Below are 22,325 nucleotides of genomic sequence, written 5' to 3' on the forward strand. Positions count from 1 at the left end.
GCTTCATTGTTCAAGTTTGGTGAATCACTGATAATTTTACCCAATTAATAATAAGATTACAGACTGCCAATATAGCACTGGTTTTACAAATAAGTTAAACCTAACCAAGGATTTGTATAGGATATTTTGATTCTATACAAATCCTTGACCTAACTTTGCATTTTATTTTTAATCTTTTTTTAAATTTCCGAATATCGAAAGTTACAAGTCAATAAGTTGCTCCGGGACACTGAAAAAAATAAGTTATTGTTGATACTACTAGAACATTGGACCTTTAGGTATGTAAATGCTGAAACTTGGTTTAACCTGGTCCAACACCTTTAATAAAGCGAACAATATTTATCATTACCGGGTTGTGTTGGTATTATTATAGCAAGTTCTAGACTAGAGTTTTCGGTCTTGATTTTCTAAACATGATCAACAGAGGGCGACACTGTTAATGGCTGGGTTTCCAAACAACTCAGGTCCCTCTTCAAACTTAGCTCTAGTCTAGGTAATGTTTTACAAAACGAAGCTTTACCCCACTAGCTGCATAAACAGGGGAAATCAACGTAGAATATTTCCGTTTGATTCTGTAAAACACGTGTCATCTACTAAATCCTAAACTTTTTAAAGTTGTTTTCATTAAACTGTGACCCCAACACTGTCAACAGCCAAAAGCGCAAAACTTCTTTCATTGACCTGTTCAGTCTCCTAAGCTTTTGGTTTCACAATACAACAGGAAGACAAAACTGCAGAAACAAGGATTCCTTCATATATCTATTGTACTATGATATAGCTCAAAAAGCAAGAGCCACTCTCGGACTCTTCATACATCTGTGAGTGTGATCCATCGATCCATCAATAAAAAAAAATTATATAACTTTTTAAAGTTTTATGTGCCATACACCTTTTCAGGTAAATGGGGGTCGGATGTGGGGTCTAAATTAAGATTAATAGAATTGTTTGATACTTTGCCAAAATGATGTTTATATTGTGCTTTTCATGTATGTTCAAAAATAAAACTAAAGCTATCAGCGGCATGTTTCCGATACCATTGACCAGAACTTACAGAAGTCGATTATTGCCTCCGCCTACCGCACTCGGTTTCATATTTACTATTTTACATACTAACTGGAATCTGCTTGTATTCCGCTACACTTGAACAAAGTGTTGTAGTCGGACGGGAACCAGTTTACATACTTTATTTTATTTACCAAAAAGATATCTTGACCTGTCCATATGTTTTTTTGTTATTAAATGGTATTTGGAGCTATCCCTTTGTTATATTTTTCATATTTATTCGAGCTTTCACTTTTATGCACATGTCTTACAATCATAAACAATCGGTATGTATACATGATAAATAGATCCGTTTTGTTATGGTGTTGGACTTTTTACCCTCCAATGATCAGCAATCGCTAGACAAACTAGTTCTAAATAATGTCAGCCTTTCATGCCATTTCAACTTTACAATCATTAAAAAAAGTGAAAATCGGAATCATTTTGATATCCATTGGATAGAAAGTGGTCTTTATCCAGATTTACGAAGATTTTAAAAATCGGAAATTAGTAATACGGTTATACCCACGCGGTGCGTATGAATCTTTGTTTGCAAAACAGGATTTCGGAACGTCTCTAGTTTTTAGATCGTAAGTCACGATAAACTCAAACTGAAAGTTAGCCTGCGATCCTGGCTCACTGCTTGACAGTATCGGGGAAGTATTAGATTGGGTCAGGATGTCAGGCTAACTGAAAGTAAACAGTTGTTTGTAAGACGCAGGTTTACTCGCCATAAACAAGCTGAAACGTTCAGTATGGCATATATTTTAGGTTAAAGACGGTCCCATTCATTTAAAAAGCATTTTGAAAGTAGGCGATGGGATTATTTCAGGTTTGGGGAACAAGTAAATTATCACAAAGTTCATTTCTTGACACCCTCATAATTTCATCATGTCGATGGTACAAATCAATTTTTACTGTTTTCTGTCGCTTCTCATGTTTTGTATTTAAACGGTCGTTTATTTTTAAACCCGAACCAGGCATATGCATTCTGTAATTGTGCAAATCTTCGTTCTTTGGTCAATTGGCTTATGGACAGTTGTATCAATTTCAACTCTTACATTATTTTTTTTTTTTAAATATATTTGCATTACACATGCAATGGCAGTACCTTTCCAATTACTATTTATGTGTTGTGTCTAAATTAAAGTTGTAACACTTTATAGTGACTGGAAAGGGTAGAAAAATTCATCAGATGAGAAAAGGCTGAAGATACTTCAAACGGCACCGAATCATTAGATATTGCATCTTATAAAAAGAAACTGAGATTTGGATAGTTCCACATCAAGGTAAAAATGTTTATCTCTTGTGAAATGAAATAAAAAAAATATTGTAACACTGTAGTTAATTAATAAAGATACTATTACGTGTATTTCTGTATTGGCCTTATTATTGGTCTTTGGCCAGCAGTATTGGCCTTCCGCTTCGCCTCAGACCAATACACCCAAGACATGGACCAATAACAAGGCCAATACAGAAATACTTACGCAATGATATTATAGAATGACAGTATGGTTCAATAATGGGAATCAGCCCCTCAACTACTTTTTACATAAATATTAACTTCTGGCTTCAACGCTTTGTTCGTCTTGTCTGGAGATCTTGCTGTAGTTCCAGTTCAGCAAGCATTTTAGAGACGTATCCCGTCCATCCTCTTTTGACTTGTAATCTCTGGTGATAGATTTTGCCGCTTGACATTGTATCCTTTCAAGCTTGTTTTTTTTGTTACCGTGTATGGGTCCCATACTATGGCTCCATATTAAATTATAAGATCCATTCCTAAAGATCTAGATCATTGTTCTAATCTGACACAAATTTCAATAACTGGAATGCTACCCAAGTTGAATATATGGTGATCTACGAGAACAGCATTATCACTATTGAAATTGTGTTTAATACCATGATTGTTCAATGTCATTAACTTAAATGGAGACAGACATTTGACCTGAAAGACATAAAAGGTGGTGTGGGAGTGCAAAATCAAAAACTAACTGACTATGATATATGGTTAAAGAATGAATATCAATTACATGGGTCAACATGGTCAAGGGCAGAGTTGTTATAAAATAACAATATGGCAGAGAAGTGGTTTCAAGTTTCATATAAAGCGACCTGACTGACATGAAATAAAAATCGAAGGAGTATCCCTATTTGTCTAATCTTCAAGGGGAAATAAAACTAGTAAAACAATATTATACTATTGTCTAAATATACAGAAATATAATTTGCTTCAAGTAACAGAAATAACTAGGTCATTAGTAACTTATTTAATGAATATGTGGGGTATAAGAGCTTGCTAACAACAGGCTCTTCATAATCATTTGGTTTGAAAAGGATACTAGTAGTCTATATTCTTGATTTAGAAAAATGTAATTGCAAGAAAAAAATCACATTACTTAGAATACTTTAGATCATTCAGGTAGTCTTTATTTATATGTACAAAAGAACAGCCAGTAGTCATTGGATATTGTAGATCATTCAAATAGTCTTGACCTTTTTATTAGTACAAAAGAACAGCCAGTAGTCATTGGATATTGTAGATCAATCCATTCCGGTAGTCTAAACCTAATTATTTATACAAAAAAACAGCCAGTAGTAATTGGATACTGTAGATCATTCAGGTAGTCTTGACCTATTCATTTGTACTGAAAAAACAGACACATATACGAATATCAATTATATGCTTACGAGACATGTTGCAATGTTAAACTTATTACGGTATGTGAAAATCAAGACTTGCATAAAAAATATCACAATATTAGAGACAGTGGCGTCTTTTTTCCTCAGAGCTTTCAGCTCTTTGATTTCAAGTTGCAGGTTATGCAAATTTGTCAGGATTATGCATGGAAAAACCAATTTTGAGTGAATTGAAAGACTCAATAATAGAAATTTAGAAATAGAATATGAGAAGATACAATGGTCATGTAGCTCTGATACTGAGTGATAGAGGCTTTTAAATTATGGGTAAAAAATCTGGGTCACTATACTTGTTTTTTTGCCACTCAACAAAATAGGAAAATTACTTATACATTCCTTTATAAAATTTATTTATCTGATTGATATCCCTTTATATGGCAGTGTTCCAGCTAGGTCGTTTTCACAGGGTGGTCCGCCTGCCCTTTCCCGAGCGCGCCCTGCGCCCTTTTTAAGACGCCCTACCCTTTTTCGTAAGTCCATGCCTTTATTGCCGTAATATTTTGATGAAAATACAATTATTCTACCTGTCTTCATATTTATGACAAGTTTATGACCCTCAGCTAATTAACATTTACAGCAGGTGTAATAAGTTGTATTTACAGATAATCCGCTTATCGACATCGGATGGGTCATTAATCTGTTAATTAAACTTCATAATTTACCATTGTAATAATTTTTCTCATTAAATTCGGTCAGTAGGCATTTCAATTTCAATATTTCTCAAAAGATGACAATTTGCTTTTGATGTATCCGTACTGAGACAACTATAACACATGTGTTATAGTAGTCTCAGATCCGTAGATCGTCTGTTGTTATGTCAAAAGATTTTTTTTTTAAATTGATCTTTTAAACTAGTTTTAATCCAGAAGAAAGTAAAAACAATGCTTGACTGTACCTTTCATTGAATATCTATATCCAAATCAAATTAATTAAAGCTGTAATCCATGATCACAAATTGACTGCTTTGTTTACATTTGTTGAAAGCCGTGTGCTTTTTTGGCGGGAAAATTCGGATAACCCCTTTAACAAGAAACAGTTACATTTCATTGTTATTTATAGACAGTAAGATTTTCATTTTGATTAACTGCTAAGATTATTTCATTAAAAATGAATACTATCTTGGGGTTAACATGGTAAAACTGATAATACTTTAATACCCTACATCTAGGCGTGTGTAAAATGGAAAAAGGGGGGGATTTTTTATATATTTTTTATATAAAATATTACAAATATAAGTTAAACAGTCTGAAAAGACATGGTTAAATGGATTTTAATTCTGAAAAACTCAATGTGGTTTATTATAATTCATTTATTATTTCTATCATAATCAGAAACACTGGGCTACATGTATTAAGTATTTCAAACGTATATCATTGCCTTTATAAGAACATTCAAGACAATTAATAAGTATGTACCTAGAGTAAAAATACCCTGGAAGGGCCTTAAAATTTCTACTGGGCCCTTGGAAAAAAGTTTTGGGATCCAGGTTGGTCCCTGGAGAAAGTGTAAGGTATTGTTCCTGACTGTATTGCAGATCTAGTATTGTATTTTAACTGACATGCACAATTCATTTCACTAATGAAAAAAAATCATTCTACAAAACACTGCTGTGTAATATACGTCCTTGCATACATTCTATTGAGCATATTCATGGACATTAAATACTATTTATTAAAATCTTACTAAGATACATTTGTATCTAATTGAAAATGATTAATACATGTGAAAGTATTACCATATCTCTCAGGAAAAATTATTTGTTGAAAATTGCAGAAAACTATGCAGACTATGAATTTACGTTTTCCACATGCATGTACATATTTTTATGGACAAAGGGAAATAACTCAATTAAGACTAGTGCCTAACTTTATTTTATGCTTAGTACAAAGCAATGTGTAATCTTAAGTTCACAATGCAAATTGAAAGCATTCTTTTACTCCTCACTGCTTACATGACACTTTTATGTTTCATAATTTACAGTATCACTACATCAGATCCTTTAAGATACTTAAAAAAGGAACTATTCTGGACAAGGAGTACATAAGGTGTGTTATTACATATTTGTATAATATTTAATTTTGTGTAGCACAATGATATATACATGTAGTAATAATAATATAGAATATTGAAATTTATTCTTTCTTTTTTTTCACGCTTATTGTTTTTTTTTTTATATTTGAAATTCTTTTTTTAATTAAACTGCCTCTTGTCTCGTGGTAGTATGCTCACCTGGAGTGTGGAAGGTCCTGGGTTCATGCCCTTGATAGGTGAAACCAAAAATTTGAAAATTAGTATTTTAATTGCTTCTCCCATAAGTTAGCAGTAGCATTACTTAAGAATAAGAGCAAAGAATGGTCTTCTCAGAGGTCATTGATTTATCATCTGTGCAGGGTCAAACAAAAGATTTGAAATTTGGTATTTACTATATGCAGTTATAGTTTATCTAGCTGAAGGCCGGTATGAATATGATTTCACTTGTTGTCCATTGTCTGAAAATTTACAAAGAACCAAAACCACTGAATCAATTCGAATAAATCTTAACATGTTTTATCCTGAGGGTGGCTACATTGTATATTATAGTTTGCTACTTTTTAATTTTATTTTGATAAATTTATAACCAAGATGACTGTTTGGCAAATGAAAATAAAGTTTCTCCTTATGCATGTTATAGGAGCTTATCTTATTATGGATAAATTTTGCCTCTTTTTGTGCTGTCACCCTGAGGCATTTGAAAAGACAGACAGATTTGTAAAATTCAATTTAGTCTTATTGCCCTTCAAAGGAAATTTTTACCTTTTACATGTATTTGAACTTTGAAATACTAAAAGATTTTGAACACTGAAACAACTGAACCAATGAAACCAAGCTTGGCATAAATGATCTTACATGAACAAATGCAGAGTGTTAAGAGTAGACATGTACAAATGTAGTGTTTTAAGACCCGTACAAATGCAGTGTGTTAAGAATAGACATGTGTAAATGTAGTGTGTTAAGATACATGTATGTACTAATGCAGTGTGTTAAGAGTAGACATGTACAATGTACATGTAGTGTGTTAAGACATGTACAAGTTCAGTGTGTTAAGAGTAGACATGTACAAATGTAGTGTGTTAAGACATGTACAAATGCAGTGTGTTAATAGTAGACATGTACAAATGTAGTGTGTTAAGACATGAACAAATGCAGTGTGTTAAGAGTAGACATGTACAAATGTAGTGTGTTAAGACATGAACAAATGCAGTGTGTTAAGAGTAGACATGTACAAATGTAGTGTGTTGAGACATGTCCAAATGTAGTGTGTTTAGAAATGTACAAATGTAGTGTGTTTAGACATGTACAAATGTAGTGTGTGAAAGATCCTACATGGACACATGAAATGTGTTCAGATTTTTAAAATGTTTGTGAATTATATTACCAGGAGAGGGATGAGTTCACAAAAACAAGTTTAAACCCACCAATTACTCATGTTCCTGTCCCAAGTTTGGAAATTAGGAACGAACCTTGTCAGTGGTTGTCTTATTTCAGATTTTTGTTATTTGTAGAATTTGGTGTTGATGTGAGATCTTCAATTTTTTCTATTAAATCTTCATATCCCTTATAGACTGGGGATGATTCAATGCTTCACATATTGTGTAGACACCTGTCTATTGTTGATGGCTATATGTTGCCTTCTAGATGACTTTTAGGTAGTTTAGTAGTTGTTTTGCTGTCTCATTTAATTACACCCCAGCTCTCCTTTCATCAATATATACATATGACATAAGCATGTTATCTTTCTAAATATGTTTTATGCCCCTGTCAGGGACGAAGGGAACATTAAGGTTTTCCCTTGCCTGTTCATACATTTATACCTAAGTCTGAACGTATGTCCAAAATTGGATTCCATTCTCTAACTTTAGTTTACCTCAACCAAATGTAATGAAACTTATCCACAATGCTTATTACCATTAAACACAGATGAATTTGAATTTGGATGCGGTCATTTTCACTATACCTGAGTTATGTCCCTTTATAATTGGAAAAAATATTGGAAAAATGGAAAAAATTGCTGAAGTTGCCATTTCCACACTACTAAATGTTGTGAAACTTATACACAATGCTTATTAACACCTAACCCAGACCAAGTTCAAATTTGTGTGGCTTCACTTCAAAGTTCTCGAGTTATGTCCCTTTATTAATGGAAAAATGCTGAAGTTGCTGTATATTTACATGGACACAATCTTCTTTCATTTAGATTGAACTTTTACCACAATTTGCTTTGTTTTATTGTGTATTTTATAGCCTTTTACTGTCTAACCAATTTGGCCAATGGCAATGTTACTATAATTAGAACATAGTTGTTTAAAAACTCATTGAGGGTATCAGGCTAACAAATGTATAATATCTGGGACATCAAACATGTCAAACAGGAATCCTTTTCAATGTATTTTAAACATAGTTTTAAAAAAGTGACATGATATAATTTTGTAATAGCAATAAGTATGCATCTGTATCAGAAATACAGATTACCTATAAGTTTTGTAACAGCTGTTATACTTTAGACCTAAGGACAGACCTTGGACTTAAAAACACAAACCTTGGACTTAGAAAATGACATGAAAATCATAGGGTTTTCCTCTGATTTCGGTCTTTCTTTACAGATGTTGAGTTAACATTTATAAATATATATAATTATGTAATGAATAGCTACAGATTGAATCAGTGTTCTTATTGATTAATTTGTTAACGCATTATATCTATATAAATAGCCATTCTTGCAGATATTTCAAGTGATGTACATTTGTACATGTACAGTTAATTCTTAACTACAGTTCTAAAATGAGTTGTGTTTAAGTTACATGTACCCTGCAGTGGTTTAAATCAAGTAGGCCATTAGATCCTTGCAATAGCAGTCGATATGGTAATTATTTGTATACACTGTACATGAAAATGTGTAACAAATTAATACCTACATGTACATGTAGTTACAGATTCTAAACAGTTTCATTGTGCCTGTCCTACTTTTAACATGAGTACAAAATGTATTGCATCCAAGCTTATCCAAACTTTCAAATATTTCTCTCTTTTGTTGAATAGGGAGAGAATGACAACAGGTTTTTAGTCTCTTGGAAGGATATGAAGTAAGCCATTTAAAGTCAAGAAACTTTAATTTTTATTAATTAATGAAAGAAAACACTGAACACTGTCAAATAGAATTATTTGAGAATAAAGGGACTTACCTTAATACATGGCTTACAGGCATGTTTTACGGTTTTATATGGTCACATGTGAATTAATGGTATAATATTATCTGATCTATCAGATGTTTTTTTATTATACATATATATATCAGTGACATTGACAGATGTCTATTCTCGTCATGTACAGTGTGTTGTATGGCCAAGGATTAAAAATAACTATAAAATGCAACCCGTTGTCAAGGTTGGTCAATACATTTGCATCATTTTTTGTGAAATTTTGCATTGGTACATTGTTATTTGTAGTTTTTATGCATATTTGCATATACACACAATGTTTAATGATTGTTTACATTATCTTACTTCACATGCAATGTTCTTCTCATGTGAGATTTATATCTACATTTTATATATTTCCTTATTATGGTTGCAATATGGTCATCTCTCCCTAGATATACATGGAAAATGTTGTGAATTGATGCTAAGAATTTCAACTTTTCCTTAATTAAGAAGTTAACAGTCTGTTTATATAAAAATAAGGAGATGTGGTATGATTGCCAATGAGACAACTATCCACCAAAGTTCAAATGAAGTGGATGTAAGCAATTATAGGTGACCGTTTGGCCTGTATTTTTTATAACACTATGGTCAGGGTATTTTTTTTACACTTTTTAAATCAATATAAATCTGACTTAGAATTTGATTTCTATATTGGATTGACAAAATATTTGTTTAATTAACTGGAAATTTTTTATATTGTGTTTATATATGGCGTTGTTGTTTTTTTAATGAGAAATTTGAGATGGACTGATGGATGACTCTACATGTAAATAAATTACAAACAAAAATTGTTAAAATACATTTATAAACTTATAAAAATAATACTTAAAAGTATTTATGAGCAATAATAGCAAAAAAACTGATTACAAACAAAGCACTATTCTGTTTTTGATAAACTGATATATAGATGTAAACACTTAGCCTTAAGCTCTTCATTATATTGTTACAATATTGATACATGAACAATAATAATCTGGTAATAGATTCAAATTTAATCTCTTCTTAGACCTGAAGAAATTTCAAACAGTTTTTCTTTTATTATTGTACAGAAAACTGTTGTTAAAAGTTGATTTGTGGACCCAGAAGTAAATATGAAATCCTTTAAAGTACATGTATGTAGTTGAAGATCTGTCCATGAATTTTATGGCTACTTAAACTGAAGATATACAACATTATTCCTTACCGAATAAGGATGTCATCAATAATTTACAAGTACAAAGAGTGTAATGTTAAAAAATATCTATACATAAATGTTTATCTACTGTTTGATATTCTTTAAAAATGTGAAATGGAAAGAAGACTTGTACTCATCCCATAATAGAATACAATGCAATAAGATACAGATGTCTATTCTCGTCATGTACAGTGTGTTGTATGGCCAAGGATTAAAAATAACTATAAAATGCAATCCCTTGTCAAGGTTGGTCAATACATTTGCTTAGTTTTTTGCGAAATTTTGCATTGGTCATGTGTAGATTTTTCATGTATACTTTGTAACGCTAATTTGTATTCAATAGTCTTAAATGTCTACATCATCTTACTTCACATGCAATGTTCCTCTCATGAGAGATTTATATATACATAATATATACCTTTTTATGGTTCCTATATACATTGACATAGACATCTCTCCCTAGATATACATTTTACAAACTCAATAATATGGAAATGGCAGTCTGAAGGAATTTTGTAGAGAGTTTCAAATTCTCAGTGTGAGTTTATACATGCTGTTGATTTCACCTTACATTTTTAACTACAAAAAGGTTGGTCAATACATTAGCATTATTTTTTTGTGAAATTTTCACTGATAATTTGAAATCACAACGTAATTTGATCTGAAATGTTACCTTGGTAGGATTTTACATCACCTCTAATTTAGCTGATTATCTTAGAATTCTACTTTGTGAATCAGCTCAATACTTATACTAACATGTTTTATCAATCTAGGCTGAATGGCATGATGGATTACAAGGACAAAGAAGTGGTGTGGATTAAGATTTCAAAGTTCCCATGGTGGCCAGCACAGGTAAATTTTCATAATTTACCCATTACACTGTTAGATTGGACACTGTTTGAAAACAAAACTCAGATCAAGTTCAAATTTGGGTAGCGATAAATTACATGGGAATTTCTTGTATTCAAAAGTTGTTGCTAAATATGCTAAGAGGACCCATAATCAAATTCAATAAGTCCTGAAACTGTCACATTACTCGACAATTTTTTTATTTCCAAATGACCTGGTTTTGACGTAACAAAAAAGGACCATTTCAAAAACGCCCCTATAAACCCCTGGATTAAGTTTAAACTTTAATAGACTGATTACTGTGGATACATTCTTGTTAGTGAGATACCAATTTTCATGTATTTTGTGGGTATAGCTGTAGGTGAACCACGAATTTCAATGTTCGATGAAGTACTAATTATCTATAGGTTTATACATGTATGAAGACATTGGCAAAACCGCAAAATCAAATATCAACGAAAATACAATTTTTGTAATCGGTACCCACGAAAATAAATGAATCAACAGTATTCACTACTCTTTCCATAATTAGTCAAAGTTAACAGAAATTTACACTTCATGTTTTCTGGTCTGTGAAGAGATCACATGATCTATAACGGTATGGATGCCTTATTATCTCTAAAGTTTCATATAAATAACCGGGTACCTTTGTACTATTGTAGGTAGTTACAGATGACAATCCAGACAGTACAGACCAAGAGAAGATGCCTAATGTCTTGTCAGTCAAATTTTTTAATGAAGAGTATATGTAAGTATAGATTGGATTTATTGTTATTGGTACTAACTGAAATGAGCTGCCATTTTTATTGGATAAAAAGTAAATACCAGAAGATTTATTTCAATTATTTTAAGGAGCTTTCAAGTCAGTATGTATAAATTCTTTATAAGAGCTTGTTAAGACAAAGCTTAGTAAAACTGTGATTTGTATAAATAAACATGTATATATACATGTGCTATGTGCTGAAATTAAGAAACTTTTCCTTTTTTTATGCAAAATAAAAGTGAGAATAGTCAGAATTCTACTTTGTCAAAATTATCCCCCCCTGACACCACATAATTTTTTCAATTGTGAAAATGGAAGCCATTGAATAAATTAATCTGCATGTCATCATTATGATCTTAACATGACAAATGTATCTACTAGCTATAAAGCATAATTTAAAGTACTTTAAGGCCTTTTGTCAACTTACAACTATTGTCTGATTGTATTTCAGGGGGATATTTGTTCAAAAATACAAAAAAAAATGTATTTAAATAATTTATGGAAGGGCAGACTAAAAAATTTTAGAGGTTGAAAACTAATTTCCCTAGATAACTGTAAGGTATGCCTACTAGTAAATTCTGTCATCAAAGGCTTTTTGAAAATGTATTAAAAATTAAAGGGGTGTTACCATGTTAGTGAACAGTGTGCCGGACTTTTCTTTGTTTTTAGTACATTTCATCAATAGAATAATTAATATGCCTAAATTGTAATTGAAACATGAGTAAACGAAAATGAAAATAGAATACAAGTAAGAAATCGTCTCAAATTATAACAAATTTTAACATTTGAAAAATGAGTAAATGAAAATAAAAATAAAATACAAGTAAGAAATACATCTCAAGTTTTTAACATTTGAATGAAAGTAAGGTGTACATGTCTGTCTGTCATGGTTCATCTGACCGTGAACTTAATTTTCCTAGAATATTGATAAAGTTAAGTTTATGTGATACTTTTAGCAAAACCTTCATATTACAGTCTTTCAACATGAATTCAATGATAGGTAAAACAGGCGAGACATTTCAGCATCTGCACACTTGTTTTTACTCATTAATACTTTGGAATGAAGAAAATTTTTAAAAATTATTAAATTTTGGAGAGAAACCAGATGAATATATAAAATAATGATAAAAAATGTTAGCAAAGTGGGAAAAGAAATGTGTTTGCAAAAATTAATCTGAAAAAAACCACTTAGAAACATAATTTATGTAGTGTATACTTTACTTGACCTTTGATGCTGTTTTACATTGTTGAAAGATGTGAAGGTCAGAAAGGTATTCATTATATTGATCTGTAGGCTTTTTATCATTATGTTATGCAACATATGTTGGTACAAGTATTGAAATCTGTTCAAACTTGTTAAAAGGTCAATTAATAGGCAGCTTAAGGAGTTGGTTCACTCAGTCATAATTTTGGCCCTAAAAATCTGAAAAATTTTAACTGTGATAATGTTGTGAAAATTTGATAAAAAAGTATGTTAGAGAAGATTTGAACCAACCAACCAATAAATGTAGGTGAATTTATAAATAACTTGCATAATTTCAATGGGTGAGGAGTGGCTCAACATAAAAAATTATGAAATAAGGTAGAAAAAAGTGACAATTTTCTTTAAAATGGAGTAAAAAAGAAAGAAAGAAATTTCTATTTCAGGCTTATATTTATATGATATATGAAGCAGATATATAATTTTTTCTTATTATACTTTCATGACAGTTGTTTTCCATTCGTTTAATGTGTTTGAGCCTTTGATTTTGCCATTTGATAAGGACTTTCCGTTTTGAATTTTCCTTGGAGTTCGTTTTTTTGTTATTTACTTTTTAAAACATAATACATTTAGCAACACATACACATTTGATTTATTCAAACAACTGAAGTTTGAAAAATACCTTTTCAGGGACATTTATTGGTGTAACTGGCTCTACTCCTTTGATTACTGTTTCAGATGAATGAAAATTTTCATCAAAGCTAAATTATCAGTTTTCTGCTTATTTTTTAGTAAAGAAAAAAGCGACTTTTTTCAGTAAATATTTCATTAATGTAAGCTTACTTTCAACATTTTATTGCAATATCCTACAAGAAACAAAGTATGCATGTAAAAAAAAATCTTCATAGAGGAAAGGGTTAAATAGATCATTTTTGTCGAGCCTTCGACTTTTGTCGAAAAAGCGAGACATAGCGATCCTACATTCCGTCGGCGTCGGCGTAGTCGGCGGCGGCGTCCACAAATATTCACTCTGTGGTTAAAGTTTTTGAAATTTTAATAACGTTCTTAAACTATCCTGGATTTCTACCAAACTTGGACAGAAGCTTGTTTATGATAATAAAATAATATTCAAAAGTAAATTTTGTAAAAAGAAAAATCCATTTTTTCTGTATTTTACTTATAAATGGACTTAGTTTTTCTGCCAAGAACATTACATTCACTCTGTGGTTAAAGTTTTTGAAATTTTAATAACTTTCTTAAACTATCTTGGATTTCTACCAAACTTGGAAAGAAGCGTGTTTATGATTAAAAGATAGTATCCAGAAGTAAATTTTGTAAAAAAAAAATTCCATTTTTTCCATTTTTTACTTATAAATGGACTTAGTTTTTCTGCCAGTTAACATTACATTCACTCTGTGGTTAAAGTTTTTAAAATTTTAGCAACTTTCTTAAACTATCCTGGATTTGTACCAAACTTGGACAGAAGCTTGTTTATGATTAAAAGCTAGTATCTAGAAGGAAATTTTGTTAAAATTTTGTTCAATTTTTTCCGTATTTTACTTATAAATGGACTTAGTTTTTCTTCCAGTTAACATTACATACAGTCTGCAGTTTAAGTTTTTAAAACATTTATTAGATTCATAAACTATCCTGGATTTGTACCAAACTTGGACAGAAGCTACTTACAATCAAAAGATGGTATAGAAAGGAATATTTTTATTAATTTTTTTCCTCATTTTTGTTGAGCCTGCAATTAACAGCAAAAGTAGGCGAGACACTGGGTTCCGCGGAACCCTTACGAATTTTCTTGTATTAATATTCATAAGAATGGACAGCAGATTTTTAGAATGCAAAATACAATTATCTATCCTTTAGGCAAGTATCAATGAATACACTTATTAAGATACGATCTCTCTAAAGTGGGTTTATTAATGAAATCTTATTTAATCAATAAAGAAAACCTATTTGGTAAATGTTTTTCAATCCCAAAAATACATGTGTGGGGTCATGTAGCTTTTCTTTACAGATTGTTTAGTTTTCTCCATTGTCTATCATTTCTGCTCTTAAAAATAAATGTCAGTTACAGTAACAGATATAATATTATGCCTTTCGTATACGGAAGAGTCCACAAGGTGTCTAGTAATAAATAAACATCAGCTGCTCACAACAACCAATCAGGATAAGTCGTACTCTAGAGTTCTCAAAAATCTTTTTTTCCTTGGTGGTCGTTGAGGAAAATTTGCTAGTCCTTACTATTATTTCTATTGCAAAATACAAAAAATATCTGGGTCTTTTGCGAATGCTGGTATACAAAACCTTTGGACCACTATTTTTTGAGAACTCTGGTACTCTTAATTCTAAATACAATATAATGTAGCATGTTATCTTCACAAAGTAGCTATGCCTGTGCTACTCAATAAATGTCTCCCTTTCAATAAGTAATATATATATTTTCCGGTACAATTTTCTCTCCTCTCATCTCAACCAGTTGTATAGGCAAGACTTAGGTATGCTTTTTGTTTGGGGTGGGGGCAATGGCAGTGCCAGCATAAACAAATTGTTAATTTGTGATTAGGTCAGTTAAAGATAACCACTTATGATGAAGTAAATGATATTTGGTATGCAATTGTCTTAGAATAAGCACATCACATTTCAATGGAGATTATTTGCCGTATCAGACAAAGCAAATGTTTTATGCTTTTAGAAATGTATATTGGGTTTAATCCTTGTCTCACAAAATGGTTCTGTTTAATAACTTCAAGTGAACTTTGCCAAACTCAATTGACATTTGGAAATGTTGTTAGGACTGATTTGATACAGGATAAGTTAAAACATGACATTTTTTGTCATTCCTTGTCTTTACCCCTTCAGACCCTTGGTTGGTCCTTTTGGGAGTTTAAATGGGAGTTATGACCCTTTGAAATTTTGATTAGAGGAAAACTTGACTTTCAAGTGCTCTTCTGCTAATTACAATGTGGAGATGATCAGAGCTTTTGTATGAGCATATTTAATGGAGTTATGCCATAAACAGGTAACATTTTTATACATATAAATTTATTTTGTGTTCATTAACTACATAATTTCACTGGGGTCATATGTCAATTTGTTCAATGACACCAAATATTGTTGTCTCAGATCATCATATTTTAAAACCTATGCTCCCAAGAAGGGGAGAGAATTCTTTTTAGATTAATACAAATACACTTATAAAAATATAAATTTTATAATGCATTTTGTTATTGCAGAGAAGAAGTTACAAATCCATCCAAAATCAAAAAATTTGAATGTGTCGAAAAAGATAGCTTCATTTCTAAAGGTAATTATAAGTACTTAATTGGTATAGGTTTTCACAGTATGTTTTTACCTCACACACAGGTAAACTGTAATTTGAGCAGATTCTTTTTATTGAAAATTTGAAAAGCATAAAATATTAATTTTGAAATTTAAATAAATGAGAATGGATAATTTGAAAGCATGCTAATTATGTTGTGAAAATAAGTATACACGGAAAGTTCAGTGACAATATAGACAATATCATACAGTATAAACCAATAAGATTTCCCAGAATATTAGTTTTCAAACATTTCAAGGAAATAGAATATGAGACAGCAACAGATTTCCTCATTCTGGTTGGATACTCAAAAACAAAAATTTGTAATAGGAGATTTAAAAAATATTCAAGTTGTTAATTAGAAGTACATGTACGTAACAGCCTTCCTTAAAAAGTTAGAATCCGAAATTGTAAAGCAGGATATGTCCAAAAAAAATTATGAAAAATAATTGTTTATATATCATGAAAAGATATGTTTAATGCAGTGATGTAATAAAGTACCCATTTCTGTTTTCCTCAACAGGTGTAAGACTTATGGTCTGAAATATGAAAATGTCTATTTATATTTCGGATATACCATCATCAGGAAAGCTTTAACACAAAAATTTGAAAGCCAAGAATGCATATATAATACCTGAATAATTGAGGGGCATATGACCAAAAGGGACCTAAAAAGAATAGCCAAATTCATTAAGGTCAAGTTTTTCTAAGGGAGTTTGAACCTTAGATTCTTAATAATTTCTAAATTTAACAACAGAGAATTAAAAAAAGTATGTTAAAGATCATGTCAGTATCGAATCACTTGAACCGCCTCGGTGGTCTCGTGGTAGTGTGTTCCCCTCGAGTGCGGGAGTTCGTGGGTTCGAACCCCGGCCGGGTCAAATAAAAGACTTTAAAATTAGTATTTGCTGCTTCTCCGCTAAGCACGCTGCATTAAGGAGTAAGAGCAAAGACTTTGGCAGCTCAGAGTCTGAATTATGTGTCCAGGTAAGGTGACATGTCTTCCTGCGGACTGTTACCTTGTGAACTAGCACATTAAAAATCTGGCTCAGCGTGTTGGTATAGTACAAAGCAGGGTAAATATTCATATAACATTAACATGTTCTTGTCCTGAATATGCATATTAATTTGCCGCTGGACGTTAAGCATCCATCGATCATCATCATCGACCTATGGTTTTGGTTGTAAATGGATTTTTGTATATCTTGTAATTCTGATCATTTTTGCTTTTTACAGCTTTTGTGTATACATAGTTTTCGAGATAATGGGCCCAAAAACATGAAAATTAGCCAAAGTTCATCATATAAGGGCATTAACTGATAATTTTGGTGAAAATAGGAAGTAGGTTGATTTTTGCCCTTTTCAGATTTTCAAAATATATGACATTTAATGCATTTTACCTTTATGTTCAATTTTTTTTACCATGGCAGCCATGTTTAAACTAGCCTGAATGAAAAACAGCTTCAATTAACAAAATTGAACCAAATTGACTTAAAATAGTAAATTGTTATTCAGTATTCTGTTCCTGTAAATGTTAAATGTTAGCAAAAAAATTAAAAAAAAACATATATATAATTTTTTCTTCATCTTATTCTGTTGAAATTGTAGCTAACACCTCATTGAAAGATCACTTGCTCCAGTACCAGCTCAAAGAGGAACACAGGTCCTCATCAAAAACTAATCAGTAAAAACTTTTTTTAATTGGTTGTTCCAATTATTTTAGACATGATATTCTTTCTCTATGAAACAGGTCTGACATAGCTAAATGGTGGTGATACGAGTGATATACTTGTCAATGAAATATATAGTTCTTTAATTGAGAGACCACTTAACTTACAGATAGATATATGTATCATTTGTCTCCTTTCATCAAGATATAATAATCGAAAAACATTATCTGCTTTTATGTTGAGGTGTTCACTTGGAAAATAAGATTAAATTTACTATAGGATTTCTGTCATAAGTGAGTGCTTTCTTTTTATTATTCAGATGTAGATGTAGATGTAGATGAAAAATGAATATGATTATTTTTTTTAATTTATTTTCAATAAGATTTTGCTTTCATTTTTTTTATTACATGTACGATTATTTTGATATAAAGATATCAAAGCCAAAGTTTCATAAGATTTATTTTCAATACAATAGTACAGGAAAACACATCAAAGTTAAGAATTCTGCCCAAATAATATAGTATAATGGGTTTAACATAATCATTATTTAATATGTTCAGTTATTTAATGCAGATATAGATTGTTGTACGAGGTATTATTGATTCTGTAATTCAGTGAAATGAAAAAAGGCAAATTGATAAAGAGAAATATATGTGTATAGCTAGATATTGAGTTGTCAGCAGATTTTGATACGCGACAGATGTTTTTCCCTATATTTCAATATTTTGTTTGTCTTGTTTTATCGGAAAGGTATGATTATTTCACTGTTGGAAAATTGTCAGAAATTTTTGATTTAATATCAGTGTTTTAGCAAAAACTATTTTGTGGCTATTGTCTCTGTCGTGTAAGTAAGGGAGTTAACTTTAAGGCATTGGTTAGTCGTCATTAATATTTAATTATTTACATTTGTTAAATTGATTGATTTTCTGTAAAAAACAATTTTCTTAATTGAATGCACAATGGCTTAAAAAATTTATAACCACTCAATTATTTAGTTTCTGGTATGGTTGAAAGGATTTTGATAGAAAAGTTTGAAATACTGATTTTAGATGAATTTCACGGTTTTATTTTATTTTATTTTTTTCAATTATTCAAATATAGTATGTTGGTTACAACTTCAAGACATACCATTTTTGCTTTGTTGTATAAAATTCATTTATATTTATATTTTCTCCTATGATAATCCAGTTTTCAATTTAGATCAAGACTAGAAATGCTTCTGGATTGCAAAAAAATATGGGTAACCCCAAAACATTTCGCTAGTTTGGATCTATATTTGTCAGCTCTATCATCATGCCAAAAAGGACATCTTCAATTTCAGCAACTGGACCTTGGATAGAAGAAATGGCAAATTAAATTTTTATGAGGATAATTTATTTCATGCTTTTGACACTTCATAATTTTTAAATAATTGTGTATGGGTTCATAGTCACTTGCAACCACAAATTCTCTAATGATTTTGCTTACTTTAAAATGTTTATAATTTAACCTTTTAGGGGTTAAGGGGTATCACTATATCCCAGTATTATTCTTACACAAATGAAAACAAACCTCATTGGGGAAAGTCTTTCACTTCTAAATTTTTATAAATGATAGAGAAACAAAAGGTATGGGGTATCCATAAAACTGAAATCATACAACCTTCATGATCATCAGTTCCAACTGTCATGGTAGACATTGTTCTTGTTGTTAGATAGAAATGAAGGGGTTTTTCAAGTTAACTTATTTTGTTGTGATGTTGTTACCCTGTGATATCTTACATAGTTAATGTATTGCCATACTTTAATTGTTATATACATGTAATATGTAAAATAATACATGTATTCAAACTTTTGGCTGAGCATGCTCAAGTTAAATGAAACAGTAATAAACTTTCATTGCAACATTACTACATATTATGTATATGAAACATATTATGTATATGAATTATAGCATATTTATCCTCTTCATTAATAGAATTCTGAATATTTATCTACATTACATGTGTATTTGATTTCAGCATTAGTTTGATAATGGTATATTCTTGTCAAAGTTTGCTATGGGGGTTTTCTTTGCTATTTGAGAATACTGGCACTTCAAGAGTATTGTTTCAGTCATAATCCTTCCCCCTCCCCCCAAACAAAAAACAACAAAAAATCTAAACAAAAACAGCATAGTTTACATGGCAATCTAATGTACAAATTATATATTTTTAGATGAAAAAAAGTTTTCTTTATTTCTGATTCAGGTCTCTTGATCACAGACCAAGAAAGGAAGCATCTTTTTACTGAAGCTGTGAAAATGGCATACAATGCAGTAAATGGAAATACAAAAGCGTCTGTCATATCACCATCAAAGGATAAACCGAGTGAAGGTGATTGTAAACTGACAAATGCAAATTTATCGAAGAGTCTTTCAGTAGTTCCCAGCGAAAATTTAAATCATGATAAAATAGGTACAGAGAAATCGCCCATTCGAAATCAGTCATGCTATCAAGCCTTTAAAACAATAAAACTACAGCAAAGAATTAACTGGGACAAACCTAATCCAGATAGTGAGGAAAACAAAAATGCAAGAATTACTAACCATGAAAATCTGCATTGTAGTGAAAATTCAAAAGGTATTGTACGTAAAAGTGTTCATGTAAATGGTGCTAAAATAAAGACTAAAGAAACAAAAGTGACAAAAAGTTTCCCAGGTAAAAAACGTAAATTGACATTTGACGAAAATGTAAATGAACATTCAAAGCAGCATAAAAAGGAGACTTCAAAGACTGTACTTAAATCAGAGTTTCCACCAGTTTTGTCCAGAACTTCTACGCCAAAGCTCAATATTAAAAAGAATTTTACTGGAACTAGTCAATCAAAAAATAATATCAAAACTTTTACTAAACTGTCCCAGAAGAAAAATAATGAAAATGTGAAACCAAAAAGAGGACGACCAAAATCTAAGTCACTTCCTAAATCAGATGCCATAACAGAAAGTGAAAATGCACAGACACCTAAATGTTTAAAATGGGAGGATTCATTTGAATTGCCTACACCAAGCCTTAGTCAGAGTGCTACTTGTACTTCATTCTTGTAAGTATTTTTTTTATGTTTTCAAGAATTTATTTAGAACTGCTATACAATTTTGTCTTATTTTGTGTTAGTACATTATCACCAAATATAAATATGTTCACAAGAGATTTTGAATAATTGAGTAAGAAAACAAAAATTTCTATTTTGAATCATTTCATATTTTGTCATCCCTTTTAAGCTTATTATACATTATAACTTTAACTCATTGTTGACCTGCAGCTGTTTTTGGTCTTTGGTAGATAGTTATCTCATTGGCAATCATATCATATCTTTTATTTTATTGCAATTCTAGGGTACTTATACATGTATAGGTCTGCATTTTCAATGGGTTGCATTATGAATTATAAGTAGTAACAGATAATCTGAAAAATTGTTCTGATTTTGGCAGGAATATTTTAGATGGCTGATTCATCTGATGACCCTGTATGACTTCCAATATGGCTACTATCACAGAAAATGGTTAAACGTAGGACTACAAAAGATGGTTCACCTATTATACTCTAGGAGTGGGGGCTAAATTGCAATCACGTTTTCTATCCCTCTTTACATTTTTGTCACACTTTTCTCAGCAAGTACTACCATGACTACCCAGAATGGCTTCATATTTCGTCAGCACATTCAATTGTAATGTTTGAGAACTTTACCGATCTTTCAGATACCTACTTCCTGTATGCATGGTATGTCGATACATTGAATTTTTCAGTATGTTTAATTAACCTAAAATATTTTTCGTCTGACATACATTTCTCTTATACTACCAAACAGAATAACTTCATACATTGTGTATTTGGTCAGCAGCTTTACAGTGATAAGTTGTAAAGTGATTGCGCTTTTCAGATCTGTCAGACACCTAGTTCCAGTTGTCTGATACTTTGAATTAAGAGTAAGGATATGCTGAGCACCACAACAAGCCTGCATTCTTGGTTTATATCTCTGAAGCAAGTGAACTACATGATTGATTCCATGGGATTTTATTTTTTAAAATTTAATTTAAGGGTGCCGCCTTCCTCTGGAGAATTTAGATATTCACTTCTCTTATTTATTTTCAATTAATATTTTTTGTAGATGGTAGATATAATGTAGCACATGCTTCATTGAATAAATTATATTTCTACTCTTCCCTATTACAAATTATTTGTTGATCTTTAATCTTCTTTTTATAGAGCAACTTCTAGATTTGATCCAAACTTAGATAAAGATGAATGTGACTCAAGTTCAGACTCAGATACAGATCTTCCTGAAGGACTGTCACCTATAACAGGTGCTGGTAAGCGTTCATATAGATCATCTTCTCTCCCCTATC

At 31.0% G+C, this 22,325-nt stretch overlaps 1 protein-coding gene across 4 annotated transcripts in view; it reads left to right on the forward strand.

Annotated features, from left to right (window-relative positions):
* The first annotated feature begins 414 nt into the window (after window positions 1-414).
* LOC127735131 (uncharacterized) overlaps window positions 415-22,325 on the forward strand; it is a 43,356-nt gene continuing 21,445 nt past the window's right edge. The window contains exons 1-7 of one of the 4 annotated variants that reach the window (XM_052245211.1): window positions 421-493; window positions 5,719-5,783; window positions 10,923-11,001; window positions 11,661-11,746; window positions 16,208-16,278; window positions 20,191-21,022; window positions 22,186-22,289. In XM_052245211.1, the coding sequence (XP_052101171.1) occupies window positions 10,933-11,001; window positions 11,661-11,746; window positions 16,208-16,278; window positions 20,191-21,022; window positions 22,186-22,289 (1,162 nt within the window). In that variant the 5' untranslated portion in view covers window positions 421-493; window positions 5,719-5,783; window positions 10,923-10,932. Of the gene's footprint in view, window positions 494-5,718; window positions 5,784-10,922; window positions 11,002-11,660; window positions 11,747-16,207; window positions 16,279-18,722; window positions 18,838-20,190; window positions 21,023-22,185; window positions 22,290-22,325 lie in introns of those variants that run through there. The other 3 variants (XM_052245210.1, XM_052245213.1, XM_052245212.1) reach the window with 3 other exon arrangements.

This window comes from Mytilus californianus, unplaced genomic scaffold (assembly GCF_021869535.1).
Source record: "Mytilus californianus isolate M0D057914Y unplaced genomic scaffold, xbMytCali1.0.p SCAF_3, whole genome shotgun sequence".
NCBI classification, from domain to species: domain Eukaryota; kingdom Metazoa; phylum Mollusca; class Bivalvia; order Mytilida; family Mytilidae; genus Mytilus; species Mytilus californianus.